This window comes from Convolutriloba macropyga, chromosome 8 (genome assembly GCF_964194025.1).
Source record: "Convolutriloba macropyga chromosome 8, txConMacr16.3, whole genome shotgun sequence".
Lineage (NCBI taxonomy): Eukaryota > Metazoa > Xenacoelomorpha > Acoela > Convolutidae > Convolutriloba > Convolutriloba macropyga.
The window spans coordinates 39,927,826-39,950,263 of record NC_134475.1 but is presented as its reverse complement, the minus strand read 5'-3'; the positions used below and the strand labels follow the sequence as shown (position 1 = coordinate 39,950,263).

At 36.1% G+C, this 22,438-nt stretch overlaps 1 protein-coding gene across 1 annotated transcript in view; it reads right to left on the bottom strand.

The window, feature by feature from the left end:
• Positions 1–2,476: 2,476 nt before the first annotated feature.
• Positions 2,477–22,438, bottom strand: part of LOC142345054 (MFS-type transporter SLC18B1-like) — a 38,496-nt gene continuing 18,534 nt past the window's right edge. The window contains exon 3 of the mRNA XM_075397137.1: positions 2,477–2,740. Coding sequence (XP_075253252.1) covers positions 2,508–2,740 — 233 coding nt within the window. The 3' untranslated portion in view covers positions 2,477–2,507. The remainder of the gene's footprint in view (positions 2,741–22,438) is intronic.

The window sequence follows — 22,438 nt, the reverse complement described above, 5'->3', positions numbered from 1 at the left end:
GAAAAACTTGAGCGCAGTGAGTGAAAAACGAAATTGGAGATCACAGGGTCGGTTGACGAACGAAAAGAAAAAACAGTCTATCTTGATTTTACAAGAAAATTTTGTTTCACGGACATTAAATTGCGGTTGAATAAATAGAACAGCAAATCTTAATGATATCAAAAGATACCAATGAGCATGGATGAATCAAGTTGGGATCCCAAAGAAAAATGTGCAAAAATGAAAATGCTGATTTCTACTTCTGTTTCTTCTGTTGCTTCTTTCGTCGTTGGCGACTGCCTGTTCATACCTTCATGGTTCGGTATTGCTTATTTCTAACTAAAAGTTTCAAACAATGTCGATGTTTGTATACAGTGTTGAAAAACTTTTCTTCGGAGCCAGAAACAGGAAGTTGCAACTGTTGAAGTGGGGAAGTGATAGTGACGTTGTTTTGTCACCGGTACGACAGAAGCTTGTTGACAAGAATGACGAGAATAGGGATTTTTTCAGCCGGGCTTACCGCCCAGAGTATTTCAGTACTGAACCTGAGTATCTCAATATTATCTTTTAAAACCAATACTGAAAGAGCTTATTTAAATTTCAAAAAAGTTATTCATTATGCCCAGAAAAAAAACAAAACAGCTATTCAGACAGTTCAGAATAATTTCAGGGTAAAATTAGTAGTGTAAAATTTTCGAAAATGTTGAAACATGCTCAGCATGTCATAAAAGCATGCAAAATGCATGCCTTTTGCTGTAACGACACTTTACCAGTTAAAACAGCTACATGCATACTACATACTGTGACTCTTTGTGTGTGTGCCTCTTTGTGTGTGTGTGTGTGTGTGTGTGTGTGTGTGAATTTTCTTGTGGTGTGATGCAGAATGGTGTGAATTTGCCTGTGGTGTGATGCAGAATGGTGTGAATTTACGTGTGGTGTGTTGCAGAATGGTTTGAATTTACCTGTGGTGTGATGCAGAATGGTTTGAATATGTCTGTGGTGTGATGCAGAATGGTGTGAATTTGCCTGTGGTGTGATGCAGAAAAGTGTGAATTTGTGCAAGCAGTCTGTAAAGTTGAGAGAATGGGTTCTGGGCGTGGGGGTAGAGGTTCAATCCTCTGATGGCAGTGATCCTCTGATAGAATGAATAAAAAGTTAAAGAATTTAAACACAGGGAACGATTCTTTGATATCTTTAACTTCTAGTTGGGCAGAAGGTTCGATACAAAATAATGCCACGTGCATTGCATTGCTGCGCCTGTTTGCCTTGTGGTTACACACTAAAAAAATTTCAGGTAAAGTTACCTGAAAAAACACCTGAATTTACCTGAATCGTTTAGGCAAATTGTTCTCTTCTGAACAACACCTGAAAGCACCTGAAATTTAACTGAAATTTACCTGAAAAATTCAGGCATCAATGGCTCAACTTTTACCTGAACACGCCTGAAAAACACCTGAAAAAAATGCCTGAACAGTTCAGGCAAAAATTCTTTTTCAGGTTTTTACCTGAATTTTACCTGAATTTTTCGAAATTGATTTGATATATAAGGAAGAGTGATTGGATTCAAGTTGATCCACTTTAAAACCACTGCGTTTCCTGTTGTTATGATTTAAAGAAATTAAAGTCTCTTAAAACCGTTTTTCTGAAACTTCAGGATTGATATAAAATTCAGACAACCCAAATGGCTCCCAAATTACTGAATTTTTCGAAATTGATTTAATATATAAGGAAGAGTGATTGGATTCAAGTTGATCCACTTTAAAACCACCGCGTTTCCTGTTGTTATGATTTAAAGAAATTAAAATCTTTTTAAACCGTTTTTTTGAAACTTCTGTTTTGATATACACTTCAGAAACCCTTATGGTTCCCAAATTACTTGATCGATCTAGAAACATCAGTAGAGCTGAAGAGCGGGAAAATTTGATGCTAAACTTTACCGTAGCTTTGCAAAATTTAAAATTGAAACACTTTGAAAAAATGCTGGACACTGCCTAATAAATGTGTTGATGTTTCTCCTAAAGTTTGTATTTGTATTGTGTTTTAGTTTCTGCTAAATTTTTGTTGTTTCACTGCTGAATGCAATGAAAGTTATTTTCAGGTAACCACGCCTGAACTTGTTCAGGTGAACATTTACCTGAAATTCAGTTCAAGTGTATTTCAGGTGCTTTTACACCTGAACTTCACCTGAACTTCTAGTTACCTGAACTTGGTTCAGGTAAATTTACCTGAACTTTTTTTAGTGTGTACTGACTCAATTAGTTCGAAATGAGGACTTGAAAAAAAACAAGAAAACAAAAATATTTCTTCAGTACAATAATTATTTCTGCATCATATTTGGTTACTATTAATCGCTCTTATTTTGCATTTTTCCGTTTTTGACTCCTCCTCCTCCAACTTACTGTTTGCAGCCCCGAACCTTACAATCTATGTAACCAGATGATCTGCTAAGTGACGTATTTTTTTATTTGGGCGCTTAGTAAATGGGGGTGGTCAATAAGGGAATATTTGCAAATGTTGCCGTAAGCTTTTCAATTTGTTTCATAGTACAGTCGACGTGCATATCCACATCGTACTAAGTATACAACGTTCCATAAACCAGACACGCTAAGCATAATTGCGTAACATAGACACATGTAGTTGAATCCGATGACGTCATTAATGTATCCACCAATCACGAAAGCCCCAAATGTTCTCCCAGAAGACATTATTAAACTGAAAGAGGTTGCGACCATTGGTTTGACTTGCTGTATGTTTGTGAATCCTTGGAAAAAGAGGTTCACAGTTTGTTTTGAGCAAAAATTTAGCAGCTTCTGGGTCAGAATTCTAATCTCCTTGTCAAAAGTTTTATGAAGTAGATTTTGACCGCAAGTTTTTGATCTTTAAAACTTGATAGATGATAATGATGGATGATAAAGGCAATGATAAATGTTTTTCAGCGAGTAAATCTTACACATTAATCCGCTTAATCTGCTGATTTTTCAGCACTTTCTTACATAATTTCAGCACATTAAGCGGATATTTATGTACGATCTAACTGCTGAAAATATAATTTTTCAGCGGCTGTCAGCGCATTTCTTACAGCACTTTCAGGACTTACGTTACACATTATCAGCACTTATCTTATGCATTTTCAACGGTTTACTCGCACAAGTCTTTCCTGCTGTACATTCAGAAGATGCAACCGTGCAAGACTAAAAAACATTACACTAGGGCAGTTCAACTTAAAAACAGTTGGCAATCTGCCAAAAGACTTAAGAAATTTGTCAAACCTTAAGATAAAGCAGTTATTGCAGCTGAGGTATAAAACCAAATTACTTGATTGAATGAAACTAGGTAGCTTAAATATAATTATCTTCCTTCCGTTATATATGATGAAAGTGTGACGCTTTTCACTCGGTCTGTTTTGAATTTTCATTTAAAAAAGCACGCAGAGTTTTGATTGATTAGTGGCTCTTCATAATTGCAAAAGTTGGAGGAGCCTACATGCTGACTATGTTATAAGCAATAGTGAGCTAAAAAAATTGCACGTAAAATTATGTAAGAAAGGCACCCCATCCGCTGAATTTAAAATTTTCACAGGTGCCGAAATTATGTAAGAAAAGCGCTGAATCCGCTGAATTCAAGATTATCACAAGTGCTGAAATTATGTAAGAAAGGTGCTGAATCAAATGCTGATTTTATGCAAGAGATGCGCTGAAATGTGCTTAAAATTTTTATATCAGCGGATTCATCACCTTTTTCTCGATTTCCAGCGCAATCAGCACAAACCTTACATAATTTTAGCACATTCAGAAAATTTCTTTAAAAAATATCCGCTTACAGCTGCTCACCCTTCGACCCGGGCTTTTTAGTTAGAGATCAAAAAGCTAAATTATTACCTTTACACAGTATTGAGTGAAACCAGAATCTGTTGATTTTTCAAATTGCATTTTAGTTCACAGCCTGCAAATGAACATGCTCTTCTTCAACAAATAGTAGTGCAGTTACAAAGATAGGAAAAATGTGAACATTGTTTTGAGCGATACTGAATCCCATGTCAACTCTCCTCAACTACAAAAACAAAACTTGCTGATCATTATGTACATTTTTAGCCACTTAATTATGCCCTTTGAGTGAAACCTCTCAAAACCTCTAAAAACTATACGCCCAGGCAACTGACCAACTGCTGCTCTTATTTGAGGACCAAAAAAATCAGACCAATTATCAATAATATATGATACTTTCGAATTGACAATTAAATCACTTCCATAACCAGTCGCTAAATTTTATAATCAGATATTATGTATGGATTCTACTTCTGGTACAATATTGGTAATGGTTGCTCTTCTATCAAAGACAAGGAAAACTTAACAACGCCCATTTCGTTTCAGTGGTTTCAAATCTGCCCCCTTATTTTGTTTTGGCAGTTAAAATTTTGTGAACTGTATTACCGTTGCACTGCAGATTACCGTTGCACTAATTGATGCTCCTTTATTCTCGCTAAATAATTCTTCAGCGTTGTTGTTCAACAAAATTGTTCCACTCTAAATGCAAAAATAAACGAACTGCAACAACCAAATATTGCTTGAGTTCTGGTTAATAACTCAGCTTTTAAACCAAATTTAGAAAATGTAGGGGATGACTTGAGGTAAATGTCAATCAAAATTTCATGTTTCTAGAGGCGTTCTTCTTTAAGGGACGCCTTCAAAGCATTTCAAATGTGATTTAATTTAATTAATATTTCTCCGTTGGTTTTAATAACCACCAATATCAAAACTATGCTAGGCTGAAGCGAGTAAAAGACACTGACTTTGTGCTCTGCAAAAAAATTTTTTTTACTTAAGAACCTTGTTGCTCAGAAAGAAAGATTGAGAGAATCAGAGTTGGTTCTCTTTCCAAAGAGTCAAAATTAAATTAAACTGGACAAACACTAGAATGATTTAAAAAAATAAGACACAGTAACAAATATTTTGCTGCTCAAGGAGCCTTGCTTCAATAGGCACTGTATGTCAGTTTAATCAGTCAAAAATTGCAAACTTCAATTGATTTCTGCTAATTATTAAACCACTTTTATGCTGCTAGTCGCGAGGTTTTAAAACTGCATCTCTGATTGGTTGTAGATAAGGATATTGACAAAAAGTTAAAATTTGATCCATAACGTCATTTTTTTAGTATAAGTTTGATGTCATAGGAAATTTGTTACACATATAAAAGTTTGTTCTACAAAAAACTGTGCCAACAACAGTCTGATTCGCAAACCAATTGTAGAGAAACTGATGCAATCCGTTCTGGACAGGTCGTTACACTTATTTGATGATACTGAGATAATTTGAGTTTGAGTTTCAATTTCACTTCATGTATTATAATGTCAACAATTGTAACAAATCATAACAATTGATAAATATAAATGTTGACAAAAATGAACAAAGAAATTTGGCTTCGATAGAATGTAGCTTTAAATATTTCTGGTCATGCAATTCTAACTGCAAAGTTTAGTTTGCTTGAGATATTCTTCTTGTTTGTGTGGCTCAGCTATCACATCATTGGCGCTCTTTTTCATCGCGAAAACACTATTTCGCTTCAGTAGCACAGGAGCAACCTCTAGTAGTGGTATTTTATAGACTCCACCATTTGCTTGAAGTATCGCTGATCAAGTCACACCACCAGACCCATCGATCTGGTGGTGTGATCTGGTAACGTAACCAAGATTATAACATCCTCGCTTACTGCTGTCCTCGATTAGCCAGACAAGAATGCCTGCTTAAAAGTTTTTGTTTGCCGTAGATCACCATTTTCATCAATTGCAAAAAAATTGTCCCATTTAAAATTTGCGCAGTTTTCATTATATCGAAGGAACGTTTTGGTGGCAAAAAAAATTTCTGCGCATGGTAAATAAGGCAAGCCAACCTTCTTGTCGTCAAGCAGAAAGAAATTGGGTGTCAACGACTCTATCACATTCACATCTGAATTATTGTAGTCGAAGGTCTTGCTAATGATCACCTTTCAGACACTTCACTTCTTCATCAAACTGTTATCGCTGTAGTACCATAATGTTGATTGCCTCTGATTTTTCTTTTTCTTCAACGCTGACTACAAGTAATACCAGTTTCTGTTTATTTAATGCTTGTTTTATAATTGACACGTATTCACTATCCTATTAAAATTGGTGAATCGTTCCCACTGATTAACATTTTTCTATTCGGCCTGCCTCACGAAAACTGATGCAGATAAAACTTCTTCCTCTGAGGCGCTCACTAGGTTCACTTGCTCGGACCATTCACTGTCTAGTTATTTGAACCAGGCCGGCCCACTGAGACAATCAATTTTCTTGAGCTCCTCAAAGCCTGATCGATTTCTGTAGCGTAATGTCTCTGGGTGGGTGATAGTCTGAAAAAAACATTGTATCCAATATCTCAGCTTTTTTGATTGATTTATTTTGTTTGGGGGTTGCATTGGTAATTGCATCGTTGTTGCTTGTGCACTTCTTCGGTTCAACCCCATGTTGTTAAGGAAAAAAATTGCCTTTAATGAAGACTTCAATTGCCAATTCGAGTGTTTCTACCGAAATTATGGAGCCGTCTACGTAGAAATTGTTTTGTATCCCTTTCGCTGAGATTGAAATTAATTTTTAACTATCGATTCCTGTTTACTTGAGAGCCTAATTTGCACCAATTCAGGATCTCGTAGCAACAAATAAGCGAACCTGTTATTCGTATATGTGAACAGATTCGTTAGTTCTTGAACGCCATAAAGCCTTCATGAAACTTCTATCCTGCACGTTCGAAATATGTGTTTGATGATGGCTGTCAGGGCAATGGGATCTTCAAGAAACCTTACTGATGCTCCAATCAGCCAATGCTTTAGACGAGGTCCTGTTTTAATCCTGTCGTTTAGTTATATTACTTCGATGCAGAATTGCAAACAGATCTCTTTTGCCAGGTCTGTTCCGGCTTAGTACTGTGTGGTGTGGCAATTACCATTTTTTTCGAAGATGATTTTTACCTCAGATTCGTCCAGTGTTTTCACGTTTCCCTTTTCCACATCTGTATCTATTGATTGCTGATTCCTTCAGGTTTATGTCCCTTTGGAATCTTCACTCCAGAGTTGAAACTGGACCAAGGATGAGCGTTATCTGTTCAGTTGGTTTCGCTTTGGTGCACTCCACAACCTTGCCCCTGGTACTCTTCGCCTATAAATTTCATCGATCTCTCTATCATCTTGTGTGCCTGACGTTCCTTCTTCGACTTTTTAACGGCGTCAATTTTGGAAGCATCAGTTTCTATCTACCTCTCCGTTGGCATTTTTCCAGCAAATTTCAAATCTTCCGTGAAGGTCAAAATTTTTATCTTCTTTTTTTTCCCGTCATGGGTCCAGTGACTACATGTCCTGGCTCTTATGGAACGGCGGAAGGTTCACATTGTGTTCCTATCTGGTAGTCCAATAATCGTGGCAGCTCATGAATCTCTTGACTAAGGATAATGCTAATTCATCAAAATCAAGCTTTCCTTGCTTATAAAGCTCAAGTGGTTGAAGTTTTGCTTCTGCTTAATATAGTCGTAATTTGCTTTTCACAGTGAGATTGTTGGATGTGCAATCGCCTCCATAGAACGCACATCTCCATGTAGTAACTTCATTTTGAAAGGAACCTTTCTGTCTTCAGCTCTTTCGTTCGGGGTGTGCCAGCTATTTTAGACATAACGTCGGTACCTTAGGCTTGAAATTTTGATTGCAAAGTTTGTTGGATGAATAAACACGTTGATCCACTATCGAGGAAAGCAAATGTGGTAAGCTTGTAGCCGCAACTCTGTATTGAGAAAAGAACTATCTGAAGAAAGCGCATATCTTCGAAAAACTGGTTGAATGCAGCGTCGTTTCTTTTGCAGTCGAACTTGCGATGAAATTTGATGTCTTGCAGAACAATCTACTTCTATTCGGGCTCCTTTGGTCTTCGTATTTTTGCTTCTCTTAAAGGCCGAAAAAGCTTCATGCATGAACGTCACTCTAGATAGTAACTTTTCCAACATAATCAGATCTTCTGTTCGAAAATATCATGCAGTTTGTCTACAGCCATATATGGAGTCGATCTTGATTGCAGATTGGAATCCTGTAACTACACTTTGAGCATCCCTACAAAATTAGAAACTTTAACCGTAAAATTAATCGGGCCTGATGAGTCTTCAGGTTTGACTTAATTTTCTTGCGTACACTCTGCAGTTCAGAGCAGAGTGAAGCGTGCCTTTCTTCAACGCTCGATAAAAGATCGGGAAGATTTCAATATTGTAAGAAGAGACTAACTCTACTCCGGCAAGAGAATGCTTTGAAGCGATCAGTTGATTAATCTCGAGTTAGGGGATTGTCAATCCTGCTGGCCCACTCCTAGGCATCTCCCTTGTTCTGAGTCCAGTTGAAAGGTGATTTTTTCCGAGCGCTAGTCGATTGAGATTAATTATCATCAATTTCTAATGCTGATCTTATCACTTGTCTAGCTCAGGCTCCTCTTCGACTAGTTGTTGCTTTGTATCAAGTTTCTTAATTGGCATTTCGAGCTCTAGTTTCCTTCGAGGAAACCTTTTTGTTCTAGTTGAAACTTTTTTCCAAACCAGATATCAAATTTTCCCATCCGTTCTTCACTTATTTGATTCGGTAAAATTGTTTCCAAAACATTTTCCGTATTCTAACCGCTTGCTGTTGCTCGTTTTGTATCGTTTGCGCAACCGACTGAGTTGTCACCTGGGTAGTTGTTGCTATTCTCGTTTTCTGTCACTGCTTGAATCGCGTTGCTTGGCTCGGCATTCATTTCCTGTTTTACGCCTGAGCTTATACACACAAGCCAACAAGTGTTCAATTTGGCTTTGCACTCCCTTCGTTGTATTAGATATTCTTCAACAAAATCTCATATGTAGAGTACATTCTTGCTGTGACGCTACAGATGCTTTTCGAATTCTTCCTTAAGAAGGTGAACAGTCTGTTGGTAGTTAATCTTTATGTTTTCGAATTGATCTGAATTGTCATTTATTTTGTAGCCAAGCTTCCGTCTACTGTTAACTTCTTACACTAAACCCTGAAGTTTTTTATCGTAATCGATTTGTGGTGGCTGATACTGTACAGATTTCGTGTTGTTGTACTGACTGATTCTAAATTTTCTTTTGAACAGGGTTTGCACTTCAACTTATGTATTGATTTGCACTTTCCGATTCGCCTCGCTGGTGTTTCCTTATCGATTCTAAATTTTCTTTTGAACAGGGTTTGCACTTCAACTTATGTATTGATTTGCACTTTCCGATTCGCCTCGCTGGTGTTTCGTTATCGATTCGTCCGAATTTTGTTAGTTGCTGACCTTGGCAATCTTTCATCTGATCGGAAAGGAGTTTGCTCTCCACTGTCCGGTTCGGTGGACAAATGCAAAGGCTGCTTTCCTTTCAAAGACAAGGAAAACTTTACGCCGACCAGTTTATTTCAGTGGTTGCAAATTTGTATATACAGCAGGTTATTCAGTTGACAAAAGTTAACTGCCAGAAACGTACAATCCGACCACTATTGAAACCGATGGAACAAGCTGGGTGGTTTAAAGTTTTCCTTTTCTTTGATAGCGGAGCATCTGGTACAGTTTTTGAACTAAAATACAAGTTCAGTTTTCTGCTACACATGAAAATAACATCTGAAATGGCTACGAGGATGTAGTATGAACTTATTACACTCAACAAAACATAAAAAGCTAAGGAAAAAAGAATCATCATAAAACCCAAGGTCCTCATGGCTCAGGAAGTGCTCAAATAGAACAACTATTAGAAGTATTCAAAATGTCTCAAGGACCCAGTTATATGGTTTTATATTCAACAACTTTTGTTATATGCTTAAACAGGATGGCTCATGTGAGATTCTGTGTAGCCCACAATGTCCCAACGTAGATCTCAATTTCCCTTTCGAAACTTTCTTTTATCTGAGAACTGAAAACAAAAACCTAAAGACAAGGAAAACTAAAAAACAAAACCTAGAAATACTGAGCAAAAGGTGTTGTCAAGTATTCAGCAACATTAGTCAGCTCCTCGAAAAGTCGAAGATCAATCAGTCTCAAGTAACAGTTTTCTCAAACAAACAAGTTCAGTAGATTGCAAAAAAAGAATCGATGAGTTTACGTGCCGAAAGCACGAAAAATAACGATTTCTTTAGTTTGTCTTTTTCGAAATACGCCCAACGATGTGATGGTCATCAGTCACTTAGTCCCAAGATCCTGTTCAAAAATTTTCTCAACACTTTGTTACCAAAGATGAATATGTGCTCAAAAGTTTGATTTGTTAACTGTCAAAATTTATGTTTTAGTTTGTACTCTAATTAAAGTTCTTTTCAATCTAAACTTATCAAAAAATGAAAATTCTTCTGAAATTGGAGTGATAATCCGAAGACAATCTAAAAAACTGCAGTTTTGTTAAATTTCTTAAATTCAAATACTGGAATTATTTTTTTAAATTTCTAAATTTCCTCAAGCAGAAAAAATGTCACTTTTTTCAAGCAGGCATGAGTTGAGAAGATCCATCAGCAGTGTTTACAAGATAATTTTTTTCTTCGCTTTTTTATTCATTTCACACTTTCCGCAAATGTAATCAATTTGACTAGTCAGTAACCAAGAGAACCACTCAGAATCTGGTCGAAGCGCTCTTGACTGCTGTTTTCAAAAACTAAAAATTTTCTACCTCAAAAAGAAAAGATACCTGTAATTATTATGTGAAGTGAGAAAAAAATTTATTGACTCCTACAGATTTTCAATTTAATTGGATTGATAAAATGGCTGCCTATCCGGTTGTTATATCATTAAAAGTTCTCTGGAAAACAAATGTTATTGTTTATGAAAATATACCAACACTTATTTTCAAAAAAGATTAAAATGAGAAAGAGATACAATTTATAGCATCAATTTTTGCAAAACAACTACAGCGAAAATTTTGATATCCTAAATTTCATCAATTGATTTTCGTATTTTGTTTTTTAAGCGGAACTATACTGGTTGTCTCGTCAGATTTTTACACATTTTCAGTTTAATGAAAAGGGTGGTCAACCAGGGGCCGTCGCAGAAATTAAATTCTAATGTCAACTGAAGCAGGAACAGTCAAAAAAATTTATATTTTGAAAAAGAGTCACAAAAATATGTCTTCTGTTTTTCTCGTTTCCAATAAAGCATATTTTGTCATTTCTGTGAAACGTAAACTATATCAACTTGTAAATCAAATATAGGAGGTAGGTTTGGGGCATGCTTCATAAATTAAGTTATTAAGTTGAATATCAAAACTTTGGATTTTATTCCTCAACTCGAAAAACTTACAATATTGTTTCCATACCTTTGCCGTCGAATCAAATAACTTTGCAGTTTCTAGTTTTTAAATTAAGATAATCTTTTCAGAAGCAATATGAACCACCAAAGTGATAAAAAAAATTCTCAACTTTAATTTCTATTTTTTTTTGAAAAAAATGTTAATTGTAGTTTTCCTGTACCTAAGGCGTATCTCAGTTCTTCATTTGGAGATAACTTTTAGCAAATAAAAACAGAAGAGTTTAGCAAAAGGCAAAACATTAGCGAAACTAATTTAAAATTTCATAGAAAAGAAAATTAAATGTTTCCCTTGGGTTTTCCACTTTTAACAGTTTTTCGATTCTCATTTTCAGAAGCTTTTCAGGTTTTTGTTCAATTATAAGTGCTTTGAAATTTCAAAGGTGAAATATTAAAATGAGTACCAAGAGGGTAAAGAGTGCTAAAAAAATTTAAAAAACCTGTTGACGTTTTTGCACTTTTTGAATTTCGACTACTTTATTTTAGGCAAATTTTCCCTTTGTTTTGTTTCCAAATAGATTAGCATAATCGAATTTTTTTTTAATATAATTTAATATCATCCTCAACACCACCCCATAACCCGCACCCCCTAAAACCCGCACCCCGCACCCCCTAAAACCCGCACCCCCTAAAGTTTTTTTCTCTTTCTTGTTTTCTTAAAGAGCTCCTTTTATTTCAAAGAGTGAATTTTTGATTGAAAAAAATTTTGAGGTGAAAATTTGAATGAAGAAAAAGCCGTCTTGGCATGTGTATTCCCCCCATTTTGAAAAAAAGTATTGGAACAAAAAGATTTTTCGAGTTAAATGTTAGTTACACTGACCTTTCTGGGGTCACTTATTACTATTTTAGCTCTCGAAACATCTTCTGATCAGACTATCGTGCGTTCAAAGTTGCCTATGTCCAGAATTTCGTGCGTTCAATGTTGTCTATGTGCAGACTATCGTGCGTTCAAAGTTGCCTATGTCCAGACTTTCGTGCGTTCAATGTTGTCTATGTCCAGACTATCGTGAGTTCAAAGTTGCCTATGTCCAGACTTTCGTGCGTTCAATGTTGTCTATGTCCAGACTATCGTGCGTTCAAAGTTGCCTATGTCCAGACTTTCGTGCGTTCAATGTTGTCTATGTCCAGACTATCGTGAGTTCAAAGTTGCCTATGTCTAGACTATCGTGCGTTCAATGTTGTCTATGATCAGACTATCGTGCGTTCAAAGTTGTCTAGGATCAGACTATCGTGCGTTCAAAGTTGCCCATGTCCAGACTTTCGTGCGTTCAATGTTGTCTATGTCCAGACTATCGTGAGTTCAAAGTTGCCTATGTCTAGACTATCGTGCGTTCAATGTTGTCTATGATCAGACTATCGTGCGTTCAAAGTTGTCTAGGATCAGACTATCGTGAGTTCAAAGTTGCCTATGTCTAGACTATCGTGCGTTCAAAATTGTCTATGATCAGACTATCGTGCGTTCAAATTTGTCTATGTCCAGACTATCGCGCGTTCAAAGATACCTAAGTCCAGACATTCGTGCGTTCATTGGTGTTTCCAGACCGTGTAATTTTGAACGCACGACAACCCCTTGTGCGATTATTTCGGTCTGGACATGTCGAATTTCGGTCTGGTACCTCAACCTGGGTAAGGTTGAGTAGAAAAGCAGGCCAGCAAAAAAAACAAGAACTAATTGCTAGATTATTAAGAGAGGTTATTTTAGTGTCTGAGAGATGTCTTACCCAAACAATCAGTGAAAAGCATCGCAGCTGAACAACTGCAAGCTGTATTCAGGTAAGCTCACGTCAATTCCCTTCTTAAAATAAAGGACACCACGGTCCAGCTTTCACATTGTCAAACAATAACATGTTTAACTGATAAGAGTTATCATGTTGAAAATTGTTTGCAGTCACTTGGAGGTGATCGCGCACAACGTTGAGCTACTTTTACTAACACTTTGTTTTAAAATCTGGTTCTTACTGTCAAAATAAGCTTTCAATGAAAAAAACTTATCATATGACACTTAATGATAGAAAGATGTTGCAATCGTCCAAATATATGTTCAACTGATCTTCACCATTCTGAGACTATAGAGTTAACACTCGAAAGTGTAAGGGTGCTCTGTTAATTAAATGTTTGAATTCTCTTTATGAAATACAGTGAAGGCCAATTTGAGGTTCAGTAGAACCTATTAGATTTCACTATTGTGGTTTTCTGGAAGTTGATTAACACAACATAACAACTTAACAATTTGTAAACCCAAATGCGCAATATGAAAAAATCGTGAATTGTTCGTTGAGCTTAACATAGCCCCCCCCCCCCCCCGTGAAATTATAGCCCCCCATGATGGTATGTTTACAATGATGGGGGGTGCTATAGGTTATCTGACCACTAAGCTGGGGGGGGGGGGCTATAACGGGAAAGACCCGAAAGTCCGAAAGTCAACGGAAGAATGAAATTTTCATCAGTGATTTTGTGATTTTAGGCAAAAGCAATGTTTTACAGTCAAATTGTTTTGACGAAAAAATGAAAAGCCCTTAATTCTGTTGCACAGTTTATATAACAAAAAGAAAAAAACTGTAATCACTACCACAATAGAAAATTTTTTTGAGAATGGCCACAATTCCTCCGGAAAACATCGAGTGGTTTAAGTTTCGCGGTTTTCCTCTAGAACAACAGATTCACTCCAAAATCACATCAAGCGTCACACAGCAGCAATCGCAATAGTCTTTCATGTCATCAATTTAAAGTATTTTGGTCGAATTTTCTTTTTCGAGGACTTAGATGGTTCTGGCAGTTCTTTGCTCTAGATAAAAGCAAATTAAAAACATGCTTTATTAAAGATCAGAAAACAGGCGCGGTGAACCAATATCTTACCATAGCTTGTGCAGAGGGGGGATACTGAGGAAAACCATTCGGAAAAAGACAGTGCGCTTTGCAATAAATCATATCGCTGAGACAGTTTAAGAATATTTCATGCTATTGGTCAAGAGACTCCTTCAAAATGAGATGAAAAGAACGAAAAAGAAAGAATTAAAAAATGATGGTCAAAAACTAAAGAAAAGTTTAATGAAGAAAAGCTGAAATACATTGTGGGACTCTCCTCATAGATGTATTTTGATCTCTATAGCAAGTTAGAAATTTTTAATGATCGAGTACCTAAGTTTGCCCACATTTTCAATAACTCTGGGTGGTGAAAGATCGGAGAAAAAGTTGATTGGAATTGTTACATCACACAAGACCTTTAAGAACCCGAAAAACATAGGGGAAAACAGTCCCAAAGAGAATGGTTGTACGTGGACAAGAACTATGTTTAGAAACTAAAAAATTTGGTTAATATGGAAGCGACTTTAGGCTGTACAGAGGACACTACGTCGCCAATCGTAGACTTTTAGAACTTTTCGCCTTTCATGGACATATGTGAATTGCGAAAAAATGTGAATTGTGGGCAAGAGTTGCAAAGTTATCGAACGGTTACTGAGGGAATTTCATCTGAAAAATTATGATTATTTTTATTATTGTGATATCAATTTGTCACTTAAGTGGTCATCAGTAATTTGTAGTACTCAAAACAAATAATAAAGCGAATTAACATAAATAAATTATACCCGCAGATGTAGGTTCCGTTCAAATAAATTAATGTGTGCATAAATGTAACGGTAATTTGCGGACAATTGTGACACTAATCTACAACTGCCAAAATTCATGCATTTTGGGTAAACATGACCGATATCTCCACTTTTAAGCGAATTTGATTTAGTTTTTCCTACCGTCAGTGTTGTCCACACACGCTTACAAACCTAATCTTAAAACGTGGGCGCTTATAATGCTTACAATTTTGCGTAAATTTACTTGACAACCAAATTGTGCGTGCAACGTAATGGATGAATTCCGGCGCAAAGGGAACATCCGACAGGACAGAAATATATTCTTGACAACAATTTGTCATAACTATGAATTCAAAAGTGGACAAAGGTCCTGAAATTCCGATTGGAAATGTGAGAAGTGGATTGAATCAGAGTAATAAAAAAAGTTCGGCCTTTTCCTTCAACGACCTATGATGAAAAGCAATTGCTCATAAGGCAGTTCAGAGAATTAGAGGACATAAAGTCAAGTGTATATTCGAGCCTAATAGTGTCAATTGGAAATTTACAAAACTTATGTTACTTTAAAGCAGAACATCTTCCGTGTCACTATCTGGATGGGGGCCTAATTTGATTTTGCTAACCTGTTTTTTGAAGCAGATGACAAAGCAAAAAAAAACCCGGCAGATTTTGTTGCCTGGTTGCCTGTGAAGGCTTTCTCGATACCCAATATATCAATATACATTGATATCAATATCAACTATCAAATTTGGCTGGACTGCTACAGATCACACAATACGGGATCTCTTTATGTATGCCAGTCAAACTTGACAAAAGATATAACAAATCGAAGGCAAAGATATATGCCTAAGACCTGTCTGTGCTATAAGTCTCAATTTAAAGTAGTTGGGGGGCTGAAAAGTTCAATTAATTAAATAGATAGTTTAAATGAACAAGCTTACACTGAGTAGTATTAAACCGGGTTGAGCTGTTAGTCGATTGTGTTGTTGTTAAATGATTGTGTCGTTGAAAACTTCTTCCAGTTGATTTCTCACAAGTATGTTCTGTTGGAAAATTTGCTAAGTTGGAAATCTTTACTAAAATTTCTGTTTAAATTTAGGAATTTATTTTGCAAGAAAAATGAAGCAGTTGTCTGCTGCTCGTCGCTGGCTCTGTTATTTGTCTCTCTAATTTTATTCCGTCCCACTTCGCTGAGAGAAACAATTAATTCCTCTCAGCTCCGTTTGGGCCGATAGGGAGCGAATCACAAACTCACGTTCATAGTGAGGTGCTTCTTAATTTTCCTATTGGCCGAGAAGGCAAGAGAATTAACTCTTTTTTATCTCACGGAAAAATTATTGAAACTCCAAAAAATAATAAAAATCTAAAAAGCTGAGAGCATCAATTATTGATTTCGTAGGCGCCTGTTTTCTGCTTTTCCCCTCTTCTAAAACCTCAACAATTATGGTTTTCTTGGGGGCTTTTTATGAGACTCTATTGTCTTTTCCCCTGAAGCAATCTGCTTCATCTTTATTGAACTTGGGGGGAAAGATCTGCATTGCAACTGTCAAAAGCAGAAGTAATTTAAATCAAAAGAAACTGTGGTTTTACAGGCCGCCTACGTTCAACAATGTACATTTTCTATCCTGGATATAAGCGAGGAGATCCAGGCCTAAAGTTGTGTTATTTAAATAAGTCGAACTGAGTTGTTTAAATACTTGTGTACTGGTAGTCTTAACAAGCGTTAGTTTGTTTAGCGCGCGGCGAAAGAATGGTTAATTAGCGCCTAAATACGTTCGCTCTAATGCGGGATTAATTATCCGCTCATTTGTAACGGCTCTCTTAATACTACAGCTCACCCCGATTTTTAAGATAGAAAAGAAAATGATTAAAAAAAAGAAATATATTGCATCGTATATAATTTTATTGCGTTTGGAACATATAAATGAGTTACTACAAGTTCAGATAGTTATGAAATTAATCGCAAAGGGCGATAATGGTATGCTATAAAATTAATCGCAAAGGGCGATAATGTTGTGCTGTATTATTCAAAAAATTCTGGGGGCAAAATGACTGGGCTTGGCACTGGACTGTTTCCGTCGTCCATGATATCAACCACTTCCACTACTTCATCTCCGTCTTCATGCTTTTCGGTATTTGATAGTTCCTTGATTATCCTTTTTTGTTTTCGGTTCTTCTTCTTGAGTTTCGTCAATTCAGAGTTGAGTTGTTGTACTTTTTCAACTAGTTTTTTGTTCTCCACTCCTAAATTTTGATTGGCTGTAGTAATTTCTAAATGCTTTCTTGCATACACTTTGTTAATTTCTTTAACATTACTTTCCTCCGTTTTTTTTACTTGCTGGGAGACGATGTACTGCCTCCGCCAATAGTCATCGCTTGTTATTTTCTCCTTTTCACTGTTCTGCATTTGTAACTTTTCAAATCTAATTTGTAGCTCCTGCAATTCGGTTCCTTAAACAAATAACTCCTGTCGGAACTTGGAATTCTCCGAAATTAGTGAAGCTTGGGTGACTTCTTCGATGGCGTCCGCAGTCGTCGGGAAGGCAGTTAAGTGGGTATAGGGGAAGTTGACATACGAGTCCAGCTGATTGTTTCTGGCGAGGTAAGTGTTCTTTTGGGTATCTCTGTCTTTTATTCTCTAGACATTTGTTGTTTCTGGTAATGAGAACTCTTTCAAAATAGGCAGGTTTTCAGTTTTCGCAAGAAATTCTTCGCCGGTTGAAATGTTCTGAACCTTAACTTTGTCAGAGATCCTGAACTTATTGGCTTGCATTTTCAAGGTATACCGCAAGTTCGTCACAAATCTGGGGTTCATGGGATTTACAACGTTTTCCCTAATTTTCTGAATTTTCAAGCAAAAGGGGATGTCCTTTCGCTCTTTGTCACTAATGAGGTCATCTATATTTGCCATTTTTCTGATCTTCTCTGCGTGACTGCTTTGTTGATTTCCTGGTGCTGGTCTCTTTCGATCGACTATCCAATTGTTTTGCGGATCATATTGACTGGAAGTTGATGGAGGTGCAATGGTTGTAAATGGAGGCTTTGAGAAGATAGGAGGCTGGGAAGAGTGGGTTTGTGTTTGTTCTTGTTGTGTTGTCACTTGTTGATGTTGATTGGGGATTACCACGCTTGCGAGTGTGGGTCTGGTAGTCATTCTGAGTGTTTCTTTGTTAATGATCTAAAATATTTTGATTTTGGTTAGCCTGTGTCATCAATATCACACATTATGGCTTCTTTTCAAGTTTGCAATTGTATTGCTAATATAAAATGTATTCTATTGTAAAAATGTTTTTGTAAGGTTTTGTTGCTAACTGCTTTACTTAAAAATTATAATGCTAAATGCATTTGTTAATAAAGTTTGGTAGAAAATCGTTTGTTTTGCTAAATGCAAAGTTAACTTTAATAAAGGGAGGGGGGTCATAAATTAAAAAATTTTTATACTTATGCCAGTCGGGCAGCCCTGGCACAAGTACGTCTTTCTCCGCTGCCCGGAGGTGTGAGTCTTGGGGCGTGCGTCACACTAACACGGCTGCAACGACCCGTGCAGCTGGGGAGACAACCTTGCTGAGTTGAAAGAAGGAAATTTTTCGGGTCGTTTTTGGAAATTTCAGTTATCGTGTTAGTGTTCTGAATTATTTAGGTTCAAAAGCCAGGGGGGCAGGCTGGAGAAAGCTGAGGTAACCCCTTCCCGAGGAAAAGTTAAAAAAGAGAAAAAAAGATCGTTTGGGCTTGAGTGTTTTTGGTTTATTAGACAACGTCGTCTAAAAAATTTTTGCAAATGGGACATTTTTTCTGCTTATTTATGCACACTCGACAGAATCGGTGTTCGTCATGTTGGGAAAAATGTGGGTGTTTTGTTATTCCTAATTCTGTTTTCATTTTTTTGCATAAATTGCATCGGAAGTAGGATGTGATCAGGACGGGAAGACAAGGTCGAAGACAGATGGGACATTTAGGGTTTGGGTATCTTTTAAAAAGTGCTTTTCTGCAAGGAATACATACATAGTGGGGATTTTCTTTGGGGAATTGCTTGTGTAGTTTTTCTACAATAACGGTTTTTCGTGAACATATAGGGCAGATAATGTCCTTATGGAGATAGAACCAACGGAAACCGTCGAATAGGGATTGTGAAAGACCCATCGAGTGACTGTTCTCTTATTTTCCTTAGATAGAAACAGGAAAACCTTTGAGAAACTGCAGTAGGATTAGATTAATGAGGAACGATATGGCAAGCAAGGTAATTAGGATTAGGATAAATATTTTTGTGGATAGGTCTAGATTGGTCATTTTTAGTATCTGGAGAAAATTTGGCGAATTGCGGAAAGGAGGTAGTTATTAATAAAAAGGGATATTGCCAATGCGCATAAGAGAACAAGTAGAAGCATAAACAATGTTATGGGTTGCATTTTGTCAATTCAATGAGTAGTGCAGAACTAGGGTGAAGGAGGTGATTTGTTCCCGGTAAAAACTGAATTGAATTAGGGATATCGATTGGATTAAAAATAAAACTAGGAAAAGAAGTAAAATTTTGGATGTTCTTGGACTCATTTTGGATTATGTGGTTGTTTTTTCGCAACGAGGGCATAATTTATAATCTTCTACGCAAAATTTACAAAAGTTGACGGGCTTATGATCACTGTGATGAAACGTTTTTGCAACAGAGTATTGAAATCTTGTTTGTTTGCAAATATCACATTGAAACCAGTTAAAGATTGAAAAGATAACATTAAATTTAGAGCATTTAGGACAAAAATCGTAGCCCATATCTTTTATAACATATTGGTAACAGAGCAGACACATTACGTGGGGTAGTTCGTTAGGGGGGTTCTCGTGTAATTTTTTGAAAACAATTGTTTCACGTCTGCAGCATAAACAAATTAATGAGACCGGTTTGGATTCTATAGTATTGGTTTCTTTATCAGTTGTATTCATTTTTGGAAGATTGTTATTGGAGGGGATTATGGGACTGGTATGGTTGGAGGATTTGGTTGTTGATTATTTTGGGATTTTATTGCTTGGTCTATTACTAATATAACTATTAACATCAAAAAATTGAAGGGAATACTTACAACAACGAGGAAAACGGTTAAAACGAAGGAGAAGGCTGCTGCAATAATCATGAGGGCCATTAATAAAAAATCAAGTACTTTGGGGATAAACATTTTGGATAATTTGTGAAGGTAGTTTTGAATCAAGGATTTTACCACGGGTTGTTTGGGTCAATTGTTTGTTTGCATAAGGGGCATTTAGTAGTTGTGAAGGTCATACACTGCAAACAAATTGATTTTTCAGGGTGTAGGCTTTTGAAGTGGCTGTGGCAAGTGGATAACTTTTTGATTTCTTGACAAGAATCACACTGGAAATAATGGCAATGACTGATTGTATAAATGGGAGTTACGCAAATGGGGCATTTAGGTTGGTTCCAATATTTAAATAATTCGTTTCTACAAGGAATGCAAGCAAAATGGGGGGGCTGACCATTTGGGTTTTTGTGCAATTTTTTGAATTGACGGCAAGGGAGATAACAAACAGGGCATTCAACTTTAGGGGTTGTATCAATTTGAGGTTGCTGAGACGATATCTTCAGAATGTTTCCCATTATAAGGACAAATTAGAAAGATTCGGGTATACGAGTTCTAATCCATGGTGTTCAAGTTCGTTGGGGATAGTTACATTTAAATCTGCAATAGCAAAAAAGAAATTCCAGTGTTTCTCGTTTGGATAAATGTAATAATGATTAATGGTACCGGTGCTTAAAAACATATAAGTTATCTTGATACATGCTTTATACTGTGTGAAACAAATATTGAACCATCTTTCTACTTTAACAATTTTAATTTTTTCCTTACCAATAAACAAAATCATTTTATTTTTAACAATTTGAAAAGAAATGAGGGAAAAAGAACAAATTGATCAGAAAAAAAAGGATAGGAATAATGAGCAAGGGAAAAAAATTATTTTTTTTTTTGGGGAGAGAAAGTTATGTGAAACAAATTACTTTATTGAAGAGCACCCAAATTGACTGGGAAGTGCTCTTCGATATCGATGAGTGCGAGAAAGAATTCCCAGTGCATCATTCCCATTGTTACTCGAGTAGAACCCTCACATCCACGCTCGTAGTCTGTATAGTGTATAATTATACAGGGTTTAATCTCTGCTCTGGAAGTTTCAATGAAAGATCTCTCGAGGGACTCTACTTTGACTAGGCGCTCACCAAAGTGGAACAGCATTATAGAAGATCTAAATTAAAAGGGATTTTAGAACCATTTAAAGCTTGGGATATATTTATAAAGAATGTCCAATAGGGGGAAGATGGTGTTAAGGTAATGGTTCCATCAGTCCAAGTGTTTAAATATTCAAAATGGAGTATTAATTGTGGGATTACTCTGTTGCTTTTTGTCGTGACAAATGATTTTTCAAAAAATTGTATTTGTATAAGGCAGTTTTGGTATGAGAATATCATTGCTGCTTTTAATTGTTAATAGTTTCCAATTCTTTAGTAATGAAATCGTTTTGAGAACAATCACTTTTCGGCAATTCAAAATAAAGATTGTGAGGTACACAATTTGGGCTTTCTAGAATAAAGAGGAAGAATTTCCAATGAACTGAAAGGGGATTAATACTTATTAAACAAATTTTTTCACTTTGGATTTCTTTGAGCGTTACTAGCATAGTAGGTACAGGAGTTGGGTATGCATCAAAAGATCGTTGAATTTTTTGTAACTCTACAAATTTATTGTTAACTGCAAATATCATAGTTTAGAATGATACCTAAGCAATGTAGATTGGATGTTGTACTTGAAATACCGAGTTCTCTTTGAATGCTAGAAAAATGGTGAATTCGGCGAACTGAGGATGAGTAATGAAAATAGTTAAAAGTCTGTAAATATTTGTCATGGGTTTTTTTGCGAAAGTCATTATACTTATAGCGGAAACATAGTATACGGCTAATAGCTCAAAATTTTGGTTTCCGATCCTGATTTGTAAGTTTCTATTAGTTAAATGAATCATTTTGCTGATCTAGCTCATTTGGCAGACTATTAGGGTCGAATTGTGCTAAATACACGAAATAATTCCAATACAACGAATGAGGGGTTAAAATCACAGTATCGTTTTCCCAAGTGTCCCAAAACTCAAAATTTATAACGATTTGAGGGAAAATGTCTCCGTGATTTTCTTCAAAAGTTTTCTTTATTTGATAAATTGTAACGAGTCTATCTTGAAACAAAAAGTACATTAATGGAAGCGTTTTAGTTGTTAATTAACTTATTGTTCTTCATTTCAAAACTATGTATAAAAGTATGTAAATGTAAAAAAAGGATAAAAAAAGGGTGTGTCAATTATTTCTGAAAAGAGGATTATTGACAACGATTGATAATTATAGTTAATATATCAATCGGATTCACTGCAGCAAAATCGGAGAAGGGGAAGAGTGCAGGCAATAGCTAGATAGACATAGTTGCGATTACATAGTTGAAAATGGATTATAAGAATTAAAAAGCAAGGAAGGATTCCACACATGTCTCTTACAGGAAAAGTCAAAGTCTAATAATATTTTTCTTCAGACGCTTTG